Consider the following 14,136-nt stretch of genomic DNA (forward strand, 5'->3'; position numbering starts at 1 on the left):
AGAGCCAGTGGACAGACCGTGTCAGCAGGCCATGAATTGGAGCCCAACCCTGGAAGGGCCAGAGAGGGCATGGCAACAAGAAAGCTGGAGGGCTGCGTTGTTATTGGCACTCGTTGGGACCCAGACTTGTCATATGAAGCAGGTCACTTTGGATGGAACTGAGTAGTGACAGGTTCTCACTGGGTGAAATTCCTTCCATGTCTGTGGGGGACGAACTGGACTGTGAATGGGTGCTGGGTTTTGACAAATGTGTTTATTGCCTCTCTCTGACTGACACAGGCTTTCTTACTCTTATTTGTATATGTGTGTTCGTGTATGTATAGTATATACATCAATTGTGTTCCCTTTATTATCAAAGCAATGAAGTAAAGCCTGCTGTGGCAGTGTACACCTGTAGTCTCGGCTCTCCAGAAGGCTGAGACAAGAGGCTCACTTGAGCCTAGGAATTGAAGACCACTTTGGCTCCCTAGTGAGACTCCACCTCAAAGAGGGATAGTTCTAAGGTAACCAACTGTGATATGTGTCTCGCTGACTCCACTGGGTCAGACTTTGGGCTGCAGTTGACTGGCACCCAAGCTTCCTACCACGTAGTTTTGCTGGTGACATTGAGGGGCTAGAAGCTGCAGAAAAGGTCCCTGCTCTTCTGCTCAGAGGCTAAGTCCGGGCATGAATTAACCTCTTCTTTGCTGTTGTATTGCAGGGCTGGGGGTTCAGGCAGGAAACCTGGGCCTCTTGTTCCTCAAACACTTGGCCTGAGCTGCTTTAGTCTGGACTCTGCATGCTGGGCTTGGGGATGGGGGCATGTTTTTCTAGACTTTTAACTTTAATCTCTACATATGTGAAAAATATCTACATACTTGTCTGATGAACATTTTGTAGTTGTTGGAGACTGGTATGTGAGTGTCAGCCACATTCTTCAGCCCTGCCCTTGGGCATATTCGGTCATTCCAGATCATGTTGGACGTGGCACCTATCAGTCGCAGTTCCTCTGCCTGTGTCCCCATAGCTTCCCACTGCCAGGTATCATCACCCCTCACTTCTAGGTGGACCCTGTGTTTATTTTCTCTGGCCTCTAAGCCGAGCTGATTGGAGTGTTTTTTATGGTTCTAAGTGTTTGATTCCCCACCCCACACCCCAGTTATCTTCTGGTTTTCAAATTCTAACTTAATTACATTGTGGTCAGAGAACAAGGTCTGAATGATTTCAGTTCTTTGAAATGCAGAGCTGGTTCAGTTTGCATCAGTGGTCCACATGTGCTTGAGAAGAATACGGCTGTCTCTGTAGATGCACATAGACACCTGCCTAGGCACACATGTGGCCAAGGCCCTGGGGTACAAGAGAACCTCCCTGCTGGCCTCTCCCTCCCCTAGTCCCTGTTCCCATTGTTCCTTGTTTTATGCATTTGAAAACTAGCTTAAGAACAGCCAGTAAGGTAATTACCTTCCTAGTTCCTTCAGTCTCCTGGGAAAGAAGTCTATCTGCCAGCTGTTCATGAGGCTTACACGAGTTTCCTGTGTGGGTTTCAGTTCTTCTTAGTCCTTCCTGGCCCTTCAAGGTGTAGCTGTGTCCTATGGATCTAGCCTTTGCCCTGCTGCTGATTTCTTTTTCTTTTTTATTTGTTCATAAATTTTTAAAATTTTTTTAAATATTTTTATTTTATGTGTGTGAATGTTTTGTCTGTGTTAACCATGTTGTGCAGTTCCAGGAGAGGCCAGAGGAGGGCGATAGACTACCTGAAAATGCAGTTACAGGTGGCTGTGAGTTAACATGGGTGCTGGGAAGCAAACCTGGGTCCCCTGGAAGAACAATGAGTACTCTTAAGGGCTGAATCATCTCTCCAGCCTCCTTATTTTAATTTTTGAGACAAATTCATGCAGCCCAAACTGTCCTCAACCTCGCTGTGTGGCCAAGGATGAGTTTAAACTCTCTCCTAAGTGCTGGGGTGGCATGTGTACCATACCAGCCCAAAGGGTCGCATTTTACACCAGAAACAATCCTGGGGTTTTGTTGTTGTTTGAGATATAGGGTTTTCCTATATACCCCTGGTTGTTTTGGAACTCACTACCACAGGCTAGATTCAAATTCACAGAAACCTGCCTGCCTCGGCCTCCTGAGTGCTAGGGTTAAAAGCATGTGCCACTATGCCTGGCATGCTGGGGCATTCTTGAATGGTAACCCTCTTCCCATAAACTAAGACCGAGTTTCAGCCCCTTGGTGCAGTGCCCTCTGAGTGTGTGACATGGTTGTGATGTACCTGTGTCTGGAAAGGCTTCCTTGGGGCCCACAGTTCTGGATCCATATGCACAGGCTGTTAACAGGTCAACCTCCAGCCTAGGTATCTCCAGAAATGGATATCATACAGGTTTCTTAGACATTTTGTCTTTGTTTTTTGTTTTGTTTTTCAAAACAGGGTTTCTCTATGTAGCTCTGGCTGTCATGGAACTCACTCTGTAGACCAAGCTGGCCTTGAACTCAGAGATGCGCCTGCCTCTGTCTCCTGAGTGCTGGAATTAAAGGTGTGTGCCACCACCACCAGCTAGCGTGTCTTTGTTTTACATCAACTTCAAAGTCAAGTCTGGTGCTTCATGCCTGGAAGAGGAGGCAAGGCCATCAGGAGTTCAAAGCCAGCCTTGGCTACATAGTGAGTTCAAGATCCCTCATGCCCGGCCTAAATCTTTTCTTCATGTGATTTATTCTTTGATCCATGAATTCTTTAGAAGAAATTAGCTAATTTCCAAATACTTGTTGATTTTGTAGGCATCTTTAATCTAGCTAATCCTGTTGTCAGTCTCTGGTTTGGGTCCTGCATGTGGCTGTGTGTGTGAGAGCAGACCTCACACACCTAGAGGAGACAGGTGCGGGACAGATGCTGTCCATTTAGTCAGTCTGACGCTGTCATGTGAGCCAGTCTGCAGTTCAGGTCCTTACTGACTGGGCTGCAGTCTGGTTTTCTGCCGGTTCCTGAGGAAGGCTCTTAGGACCTGTCCTGCTCTACCTAGTTCACCCTTTATTTCTGCCAGTTTTCTTCATTGTCTTTGAAGTGCCGTGAGGTCTGTAAGCATTTCAGACGCTTGCTTCCCCCTTGCAAATGAACCGTTCTTTCTGAAGTTACATGTAGGGGTGTGTGTGTGTGTGTGTGTGTTGCATGTAGTGTGCCAGAGCAGGGAGAGGGGAGGAGCGAGGACTCTTGAGATGGAACCCAGGACTCCCATGTGCTGGGCAAGCACTGCCCTGAACTGTACCCCGCCTAGAGTGTCCTCCTCTGCCTCCTGCTGCATTTTGTCTCAAAGTCGGCCTGAGCTGATACTGAACAGCAGCCTCTGTCTTCTTAGCTCTGTTCTTTGTGTCGCTCATCTTTTCCATGCTTCTACCTTCAGCCTGTCTTTATTATAATTGAAAATTTGTCTCTATAGATGACTCGTTATTTCTTGCCCTCCCCCCACTTTTTTTTGACAAGGTCTCACCAAGTAGCTCTGGTTTGCCTAGAATGCTGGCCTTGAACTCATAGAGATCTGCCTGCCTCTGTCTCATTCATGATGGGATTAAAGGTGTGAGCCATCATGCCAAGCTGTATGTTGCTTTTTTTAATGCTGTCTGACAATCACTGATTTCTAATTGGAGTCTTTGATCCGTTTGTACTTAGTGTTCTGATCAGGAATGGGGTTGGGTCTGTACTCTTAGTATTTGCTCCTTTTCTGTGTTTCTCCATGCTGACCCAGTCCATCTGTGTCTGTCAAACAGTGGCTGTGTTCTGAGACATGCGCTGTGAGGTCTTCCCACTACTGTTGACTGTCACAGCATTCCTGGGCTTCTGCGGACATCACCCTCTTATATTAATTTGGCTTTAAATAGTTTTTTAAAACTATTTTTTAGAACTACGGTAATTTTTAAAAATTGTTTTTATTGAGCTATATATTTTTCTCCGTTCCCCTCTTTTCCTCTCCCCTCCCCTTCCACCCTCTACCATGGTCCTCATGCTCCAGATTTACTCAGGAGATCTTGTCTTTTTCTACTTCCCATGTATGTTAGTTATATCCCTGTATGTCTCTCTTAGGGTCCTCTTTGTTGTCTAGGTTCTCTGGGATTGTGAATTGTAGGCTAGTTTTTCATTGCTTTATGTCTAAAAGCCACTTATGAGTGAATACATATGATGTTTGCCTTTCTGGGTCTGAGTTACCTTACTCAATATGATGTTTTCTAGATCCATCCATTTGCCTGCAAATTTCAAGATGCCGTTGGTTTTTTTTCTGCTGTGTTGTTCTCCATGGTATAAATGTACCACATTTTCCTTATCCATTCTTTGGTAGAGGGGCATTTAGGTTGTTCTCAGTTTCTGACTATGACAAACAATGCTGCTATGAACATAGTTGAGCACATGTCCACAATTGAGCATCCTTTGGATATATACCCAAAAGTGGTATTGCTGGGTCTTGAGGTAGCTTGTTTCCTAATTTTCTGAGAAACCACCATAATGATATCAAAAGGGGCTGTACCAGCTTGCACTCCCACCAGCAATGCAGAAGTGTTCCCTTTTCCCCACAACCTCTCCAGCATAAGCTGTCATCAGTGTTTTTGATCTTGGCCATTCTTACAGGTATAAGATGGAATCTCAGAGTTGCTTTGATTTGCATTTCTCTGATGACTAAGGATGTTGAACATTTCCTGAAGTGTCTTTCAGTCATTTTAGATTCCTCTGTTAAAGAGTTCTCTGTTTAGGTCAAACTACAGTATTTTTTAAAATATTTATTTTTAGTTTTTGTTTCTGTGTTGCATATGAATGCATTCCGTGTACACAAGTGCCTGTGGAGGCCAGAAGGCGGCATTGGCTCCCGGAGCTGCAGTTACAGGTGCTGTGACCACCATGTGCCCCCCCCCCCAGAGCTGCAGTTACAGGTGCTGTGACCACCATGTAACCCCCGCCCCCAGAGCTGCAGTTACAGGTGCTGTGACCACCATGTGCCCCTCCCCCAGAGCTGCAGTTACAGGTGCTGCGACCACCATGTGCTCCTCCCCCCCAGAGCTGCAGTTACAGGTGCTGTGACCACCACGTGCCCCTCCCCCCCAGAGCTGCAGTTACAGGTGCTGTGACCACCATGTAACCCCCGCCCCCAGAGCTGCAGTTACAGGTGCTGTGACCACCATGTGCCCCCCCCCCCCCAGAGCTGCAGTTACAGGTGCTGCGACCACCATGTGCTCCTCCCCCCCCAGAGCTGCAGTTACAGGTGCTGTGACCACCATGTGCCCCTCCCCCCCCAGAACTGCAGTTACAGGTGCTGTGACCACCATATGGGTGCTCAGGATCAGCCAGTGCACGCTTCCTGCTAAGCATCCCCTGCCCCACTCCAAACATGCACACGCGCTCACACACAGAGAGTTTGATATTTATCAGCAGCTGCCAGCTCTGACACGTTCCCTGTAGGCTTAAGTCCTGTCCAGAGTCAACCCCTTTATCGGGAAGAAGACATTATTTATTTATTGTGTGTGTTTGTGTGCTGTGCATGTGCACAGTGAACATGCAGAAGTCAGAGGGCAACTTGCAAGCCTAGGTTTTCTCTACCCTGTGGGTCCCAAGGATCATACTCGGGTTGTCAGGCTTCGTAGCAAGCACCTTTGCCCTCTGACCAGCTCATTGACCCAGTCCACTTTTTTATTTTATTATTTTTATTGAGCTCTACATTTTTCCTCTGTTCCCCTCCCTGCCTCCCCCTCTTCAACCCTCTCCCAAGGTCCCCATGCTCCCAATTTACTCAGGAGATCTTGTCTTTTTCTACTTCCCTTTTTTTTATTTTTTAGTTTATTTATTTATTAAAGATTTCTGTCTCTTCCCCGCCACCGCCTCCCATTTCCCTCCTCCTCCCCCAATTAAGTTCCCCCCCCCTCCACAGCCCGAAGAGCAATCAGGGTTCCCTGCCCTGTGGGAAGTCCAAGGAACCCCTACCTCCATCCAGGTCTAGTAAGTTGAGCATCCAAACTGCCTAGGCTCCCACAAAGCCAGTAGATTAGATCCATGTATGTCTCTCTTGGTATCCTCATTGCTGTCTAGGTTCTCTGGGATTGTGGTTTGTAGGCTGGTTTTCTTTGCTTTTTGTTTTAAAACCATTTATGAGTGAGTACATGTGATAATTGTCTTTCTAGGTCTGGGTTACCTCACTCAGAATGATGTTTTCTAGTTTCATCCATTTGCCTGCAAAATTCAAGATGTCGCTATCCATTTCACTGTTTTATAAAACAATTTCTAGTCTGGCCTGTCCTGTCCATTTTATTCTAATTGATACTTTTTAGTCCTATTATAATTCTTACTTTGTACTAATGATTCCTGTCTGCTTAGTTCATATAAATAATTTTATAATATTTTAATGTATTTTTCTTTAGCTTTTTGTGCATGTGTAGTGTGCATGCATTTGTGTATGTATGTTCACATGTGTATGGATACATATGTGTTCATATATGAGCATGCACATGTGTATGGAGCCCTAAAGTTGACATGTCTTCCTTAATGTTTCTCCACTGTGTTTATCAAGGCAAGGTCTATTGCTGAACCCAGAGTTCCCCAGTTCCAACTGGTCTGGCTAGCCGGCTGGTCCAAGATCCTCTGTCTCTGCCTCCCAGATGCTGGGATTACAGGTGGGCCGCCCTATGTTCCCAGTGTCCACCCCCTTTCCGGTGGCTGCCCCACCTTCTTGGGTGTTTCCATGGGTCCCCTGGATTCACACTCAGGACTTAACACTTGGTGCCATCTGCGCGACCTTTTTCCTTTCATAGACATCTTTATTTGATGTGTTCGGGACCTGCACCATTTGGGGCATCAGTTTGTACTGACGTGATTTCCCTCGATTATGGAGCACACAGCGTGCTTTCTGTGTGTCTACTAAGTACTGTTAACGTGCTGGACATGTAAATGGCATGTGATGGAGACCCCGAATTCTACTATTTTGTGCTGATGCTCTAGGTTAGTGGCTGGCTGTTCACATTGGGCTTGTGTGGGCATGGCCATCTCAGCCACCTACCTTCATTGTGGTGGTACTGCAACCCCAGCTCCCCACAGACCTTGCTAGTCCTGGCTTCTCACCGTGGTAGATATCTGGAGAAGGCCATACTCTGAGGTCGGATCGTTATTCCTGATGTGAGAGCTGGTGGCTCAGCCTGTCATCTGCTGTGAACACACAGAGCCTAGACCTCAAACAAGGTCTTCCAGGGAACCCACATCTAGTCCCCAGCCCCCCATCACATCTCCCTCCATTCCACCCCCTTATCCTCACAGATCTCAGCCTTCTAGCTGCCCCAGATTTTTATCTGTCCCCTCAACTTAATGTGAGTATTATATTCTGGCTAGATTTTTGTCCCCAGGCAGAGAATGCCAGGGCTCCACCCTGCCTGCTGTCCAGGGCCTGTCAACAATTACCTTGTATGTTTTGTTCACCTTTGTGGTTGTTTACAGCAAGATGACTAGTTGGTTAGGCACCGAATGCTTTGTTTTAACCACTTTATGAAAGATGAGCCTCTTTGCTGAACGCAGCCACACTCTTGAGTGTGTACTGTACCTTGATCAGTATTAGGTACCAAGTTTTACCTTACCTATTGCTTTGGGTTGGAAACCCAAACAATCCCCTGCTTCCCTCACTTGTGCTCCGGCTTGTCTGCTGTTTGACCCTCTCAAGTCCCTTTCTACATGCTCAGGTTTAGATATCTTTAAAACCAGAGAATGTTTATTTTTTATTGCTTTGGTATTTTGGTATTATCATATACAGATATGCAAAGCAAATACCAGAAAACCAGGACATCCCTTCTCAGCTGTGAGAGGAGAAGGAAATATGCTGAGCTGCCATCACTTATGGCGGGAGGTCAGATCACCTCAGATGTGAGGTCAACGAATGAACAGATCCTTAACAGCACCCCATCTTTCTCATTACCCGCCCATGCTTCTGCTAGTTACATAACTGGTTCTCCTAGCCATAATCCCCGTGTCTTGTGCCTAATCCTGTAGGTAAGTAGACTCAGTGCTGTCTGCCAGACCGTTCACTAGAGTTCTCTAGCCGCCATCTGCAAGGCGGGAGTTAATCTTCTTGTTCTTCCAGAAGGACTTACGGGAGCAATATTCTTTCAGCTCTTACATGTTCAAAAATGTTTGTCTACTGTTTTCACAGTTGAGTGACAGTTTGGCTGGATATAAAACTCTTGGACCACACTCCCTTCTGCCTGCATGAGCACTGCCCCACTCTGCTGGCACACATGCTGGTGATGGCTTCTGCTGTGCCCTCATCTTCCATGTGATTATTTGCCTGGCTATTAGAAGGTCTCTCTTCACTCCTAGCCCTAAGAATTTTAGAGTATGTCTTGTTCTTGAATGCTCTTGCAGCCTTTCTTTGGGCTTATATCCTAAAGCTTCTCTTTCAGCCAACTGAAGTTACTTTTCTCTTGCCCTCCATGTTTCCTCTGGTCCCTTGCAACTGTTTTGTTTCACCTGGTTTATTTTCTAATCTTCCTGCCCTCCTGGACCCCATCCGACCTCATTCAGTGTCTCCACTGGTGCTCGTTCCCTTCATCGTTCTTTTCTTCCTCCATCCTTCCCTTCCTTCCTCCCTCCCTTCCTCCCTCCCTCCTTCTCTCCCTCCCTCACAATGACCGCCTGTCCCTCTTGCAGAGTGCTAGGATTAAACTCACAGGTCACTATGCCCAGCCTCCTTGCCAACTCTGTGGGGATGAGCATTGTCTGCAAAGGGTGATGTGGTCCTGCTGGAAGGCACTGAAGACCAAGGGACTAACAGAAAGCTTGTGGCTCAGGCAGGCCACTTGTAGGAACAGGACTGTCAAGTGGCCTTCAGTGTGCAGGACAGGCCTCTGTAACCAAGAGGCTACCTTCATTACTATGACAAAGACCTTGAGGCAGGCTAACTTTATAAAAAGGACTTTTAATTTAGCTTGAAGATGTAGGGGTTTAAAGTTAGGGTGGCTGAATTGGTCTTATGTTTGGCAAGGGCACAGTGGTAAATGGTACTGCAGAGGAATCGACCACATTGATGGACAGAAAGCCAGAGAAATGGGGGCTCCACAGCCAGTGAGGAGCACATCTGGATTCCTTCCTCCTCCTCTAGTGCCGTTTCCCCTCACCCTCTACCTTTCTCCATTTTCTATTACTGCAAAACGCCTAAGCCTGCTAAGCTTGCGCGGTGTCTGAAGGATAAAAGCTTGGGGCCAGAGAGATGGTTCACATGGCAGCTCTCAGCTCCAGACCCTGAGGATCTGATGCCTTCTTCTGGCCTCTGTGGGCCCTACACACACACAGTGCACAGATATATGTGCAGGCAAAACACTCAAATACATAAAATAAAAATAAATTTTTTGTTTAAAAACAGTTGATTTGGCTAGTGGTACTGAAGACCAGGAGGCTCGGAAGCTTGCATCTGCTGAGTGCCAGTCACAACATGGGGACCATCCCTAGACAAGACAGAACAGGCTGCCAGCTCAGGTCTTCGCTGAGAAAGCCACTAATAGGCCTCATCACCTGCCAAATACCCCACCTTAGATAGCATTAATAGGTGAATTTGAGAATTCTGTTTCTGACTGAATTCTTGAGGGACACATTCAAGTCATAGCACACTGTACACTCTGCCAACCCCTTCTCTGGGTGGTCTGGGACCCACTACCATGTTTCTGGGTCTCCCTTGAGTCTTGGTGTTATTGTTGATGGCATTTGCATTCCCCACGCCGTAAGTTTCAGTGGAGTTCCTCCAGGAGAAACATTGACTGTGTATCTCCTCCACACTGAGAACCCAGGACCTGGCCTCCCAGCTTCTTCCAGGCTGGGAGGAGCTCAGTCAGCATAACCTCGTGGCCTTGTGTGTGCTTAGGGAAGTCCCTGCTATAACCATGGGGTTGAGGAGGAGGCCAGATGGACAAGAATGTGTAGCTGTCACAGAGCCTATGGCAGAGTAGGGCCAGGGAAGGGATATTTGTGACCAAGGACTACAGCAGACCTAAGAGCAATCTTGTTCTTCTTACTGTCCTGTTTATAGGTGTGCAAGACTCAGGAACTCACCAATCCTGGGATTGCCGAAGTCACCATCCGGCCAGACCACAAGCTCTTAGCCACAGCAGGCTGGGACCATCGCATCCGAGTCTTTCACTGGAGGACAATGAAGCCACTGGCCGTTCTGGCCTTCCACAGTGCCTCTGTGTACTGTGTGGCCTTTGCCACTGATGGATTGCTTGCTGCAGGGTCCAAGGACCAGCGCATCAGCATCTGGTCACTCTACCCCTGCCCATGACTCAGCTGTGGGACGCTGCTGTCTTACTCCAGTCTTGACCCGGCCCTGTGGAAAGTCCTCAGGGACCTCTGGACAGCAAGTTGTGGCCAGAGGTCTATGGGATCCACTTTCTTCATAAGGTTCTCTGTTGCTTTTGTGACTTACCATTCAGAGGACAGTACCTGATGACAGACACCTGGCACCTGTAGCTGGGGCCTGGTAGTATGGTCAGCCTGAACATATTTGACAATAAATTTCCCGTTGCCAACATGGAGGCTCAAGGAGGGAACTTTCCATAGAGATATCCCTGTGTTCTCCTCTTAGGATCAGAGCAGTCGGAACCCCAAGCAGGCCCATTAGCAACCTGATGACAGACACCTGGCACCTGTAGCTGGGGCCTGGTAGTATGGTCAGCCTGAACATATTTGACAATAAATTTCCCGTTGCCAACATGGAGGCTCAAGGAGGGAACTTTCCATAGAGATATCCCTGTGTTCTCCTCTTAGGATCAGAGCAGTCGGAACCCCAAGCAGGCCCATTAGCAGTCTTACTTTTAAGCCGGCAGTCTGGGTGCAGGTATGCAGGGCTTGGCCCTGGGAGGCTGTTGGTCCCGCAGTGGCTGTCTGCCACATCCCCCTGACTCAGTGTCGCAGAAATGTCTAGGAAGCCCTGACATACAGGACTGAGGCCGGGATGAGGAAACTGGGCTCCATAGAGAGGAGGGGAGGCAGGAGCGGGTTCACGGGGGGTGACCAGTGGTCATGGAAGGAGGCACGGTGGGTTGCAGTACAAGGCCAGAAGACCCAGAAAGGAGGCCTAGCCTCTGGCGGGAGAAGATAAAGGGGACAGGCCTCAAGCCCAGGGCATAGCATAGCCCTGTGGGACATGGAGGAACAACGCCTTACTTCAGAGTGATGTCCAAAGACACTTTGAGTATGTGACTGACTGGCGGGCAGCCTCTGAGGTAGTGTTAACTGGGGGGACCAGACTGCAAGGGTGAGGATGCAGCTAAGGAGTGGGGACCTCGGACCTTTCGTCTTCCATCAATGGCAGAAGAATCCTGTACCCCGAAGAGCTGGAATGCCCTGGTGCTGCCCTGTCAGGCTCTCCTGACATTAGAGTCTCTGCCTCTGGTCTGTAACAAAACACGGCGCGTGGCTTCCAAAGCTGAATGTGTCTGTGCCGAAAGGATTGCACTGCCATGGTACAGCCTGATGTCCCCAAGCTGGGGGACATGTGGGAGGACAGGAGTGTGTGGTCCCCATGAGATACATGCCGCAAGAACTGTGGCGTTGTGTCACAGCTCCAGAGCCACAAAAAGCCCAGTTGGATCGGTGGCAGGTTGGTTAAGCGTGGTCGAAAAGATGTGTGTACATGGAAAGCTAAGAAGCCCAATTGGAGAGGAGACGGTTGGGAGGTGGGAATGTGGCTGTCTATAGGTGGGTTGGGAGGATGCATGCGCCTTTTGCCCCATACTGAGGGAGGCAGTGTGAGATGTTACACAGCAGCTGCAGCCCCAACCCCAACTGCAGTGGGTATCTAAGCTGCCAGGTGTATAAAAGGTGGCACTTGCTCACCAAGGACAGGTGGGAATACTTCCTGTAATAGGCTATGAATTGGGAGCCACTTCAGCAGAATCTGACCTGCAGTGCTCTACAACAGGGCTGGACATCCTGGAGTCCCTAGAGACAGGGCAGGCCAACTGATCCACATAGGCAGAAGCGTGTAGACCTGGTGAGCAGTCTGACCCAGTCCCCAAAGCAGCCCTTGGTCACAGGCACAGAAGAAAGACACACTGCTCATCCCTCTCCAGACTTCCCCAGGAGACCTGACACCCTGTCCCAAGGCTCCTGTTTGTGTTACCCTGATTAAGTTCTGACACCAAGTCCCTAAATATTAGGCTCTGTAGCTTCAAGCCTCTGAAATCAGGACAAGGCCCCAAGTTTCTCAAAGTAAAAGGTGGGTTGCCTCAGCCTCCCTCTACCCTCCTCCAGAATTTCTGAAGGAGGGGAGAAAAAAAGAAAGGACAAATGAGAAGGAGACAGGGAGATGTCAGCGTCTTGTGTGTTTTGGGCAGAGAGAAAAGAGCATGCCTGCTACAGTTCAGATGTGAAATGTCCCCATCAGCCTATGTGTCTAAATGCTTGGTCCCAGATGGTGACTCCAGTTGGGATGGTCATGGCCCTATAGGAGGGAGACTCTGGAAGAAATGGGTCCCTGGGGTGAGTTTATACCTCAGCCTCTGTCCTCCCTACTGCCCTCCCTGACCAGATGCAGTGTGATCTGCCACTCATAATGAACTGTGTGCCCTCGAACCATAAGCCAAATAAACCCTTCCTACCTTAAGTTGTTTCTACTCAGGTGTTTGGTCACAGTGCTGAGAAAGACAACTAATACCGCAACTCTCCATCCTCAGGTCACCCAGGGCAGGAGTGAAGACTCACACAGAGTCACAGCTATCTGTGTTGTGGGATAATCGTTTTGTACACTGTGAAGATGTGTCTCTGCCTAAGGGGCCTTCTCAATGCTTTAATAAAGAGCTGAATGGCCAATATCTAGGCAGGAGGGAATAGGCAGGACTTCCAGGGAGAGGGGAACTAGGGAAGAATCTGAGGCTTGTGGAATTAAGCCATGGGGACTTAGAGGGAGTCAGAGGTACAGTATGGAGGAGAGGTAATGAGCCACATGGCAGAATGTTGATTAATATAAATGGATTAATTTAAGCTATAAGAGTTAGTTGGGAACAAGCCTAAGATAAGGCCAAGCTTTCATAATTAATAAATAGTCTCTGTGTCATTATTTGGGAACTAAGAAAGTCCAACAGCATATCTGTTTGCAGGGGCTGTAGGGTGGTCATGGAGTCACGTCCAGGCTTCAGTGACCCCCGAAAGAAGTTGCAGTGGAGCTGGACAGAGGCAGGTGGATCTCAGCCATGCTGTGAAGTCCCAGCAGCACCGAGCATCGCTGCCTTGTGGAGGTCTCCCGTCGCCCCTCTTAGTTGCCTTTCCCCAGTACCTTTGGAGATGATCTCTGAGCCTGTGCAAGTCCTATGGATACCCTAGGAGCCTCGCACACCTGGATGTGGCAGCCGGTGCACAGCTGCCATAAGCTTCCCGAGACTCTTCTGTGTGGGGGATGGTGGTTGGATAGCTGTTTCTTCCCAATCAGAGCATTCCCTCCTGCCTCCGAGGAAGGAGGCTCACAGGACTCCAGTCTAAGACCTCTCCCCAGAGCTACAGAAAGCAGTATCAGTTACTGGGGACAGAGCACTCCAGTGGTACTGCCTGCAGGTTGGACAGGGAGCTCCAGGCGTGCAGCTTTCCTGAGAGATCCCCAGTGCTGGCGTGGGTGACCTCAGCTGCCTTTGAGCCACCTATGCTCCTGCAGGTAACCCCAGTGAAGTCATTGAGATGGATTCTTTTCCTGTCATCTGTGTCAGGTGGACAGATGTTTGTCCGTGTCTCCCCAGGAAAAGGGAATGGAACCTGTGTCTGTATATGTGATGCTCTGGGTACCCCTGTGCTCAGTACACGCTCTATGTGACCAGGGCCATGTGGATCAAACCCTGTGGTTTCTTCCCAGAGCCCAAATACCTATTCTGACAACTTGAGCTGTTTTCTTTCTTCTGTTTCCATTGAGAGTCATTTTAAATTGTATCGTCCACATTGGCTGAGCTGTGAGGCCTCCATGAAAGTTGTCCCTGTCTCCGAGTGAACAATGGCTTCCCGTCAGCTGTAGCAAAGGAGTCACACAGAGCAGACATGCTGCCCAGAAGCAGCACTTGAGGTTCTGTGTATGTTCTCAGAACAAGCTGGAGGGACCAAGGTTCCCAGAGGCAGAGGCATAGTCTCAGACCTGTAGTCCAGGCCACTCATCCCCATAGACATTTCCC

General features: G+C 48.6%; 1 protein-coding gene across 1 annotated transcript in view; it reads left to right on the forward strand.

Annotated features, from left to right (window-relative positions):
• Nucleotides 1–12,600, forward strand: part of Gnb1l (G protein subunit beta 1 like) — a 78,825-nt gene extending 66,225 nt beyond the window's left edge. Inside the window, exon 8 of the mRNA XM_041678363.1 lies at nt 10,014–12,600. Coding sequence (XP_041534297.1) covers nt 10,014–10,265 — 252 coding nt within the window. The 3' untranslated portion in view covers nt 10,266–12,600. The remainder of the gene's footprint in view (nt 1–10,013) is intronic.
• Nucleotides 12,601–14,136: the final 1,536 nt, after the last annotated feature.

The sequence above is a fragment of the Microtus oregoni genome, unplaced genomic scaffold (assembly GCF_018167655.1).
Source record: "Microtus oregoni isolate MIOR12 unplaced genomic scaffold, Mior012 000029F_ref0000214, whole genome shotgun sequence".
Taxonomy (NCBI): domain Eukaryota; kingdom Metazoa; phylum Chordata; class Mammalia; order Rodentia; family Cricetidae; genus Microtus; species Microtus oregoni.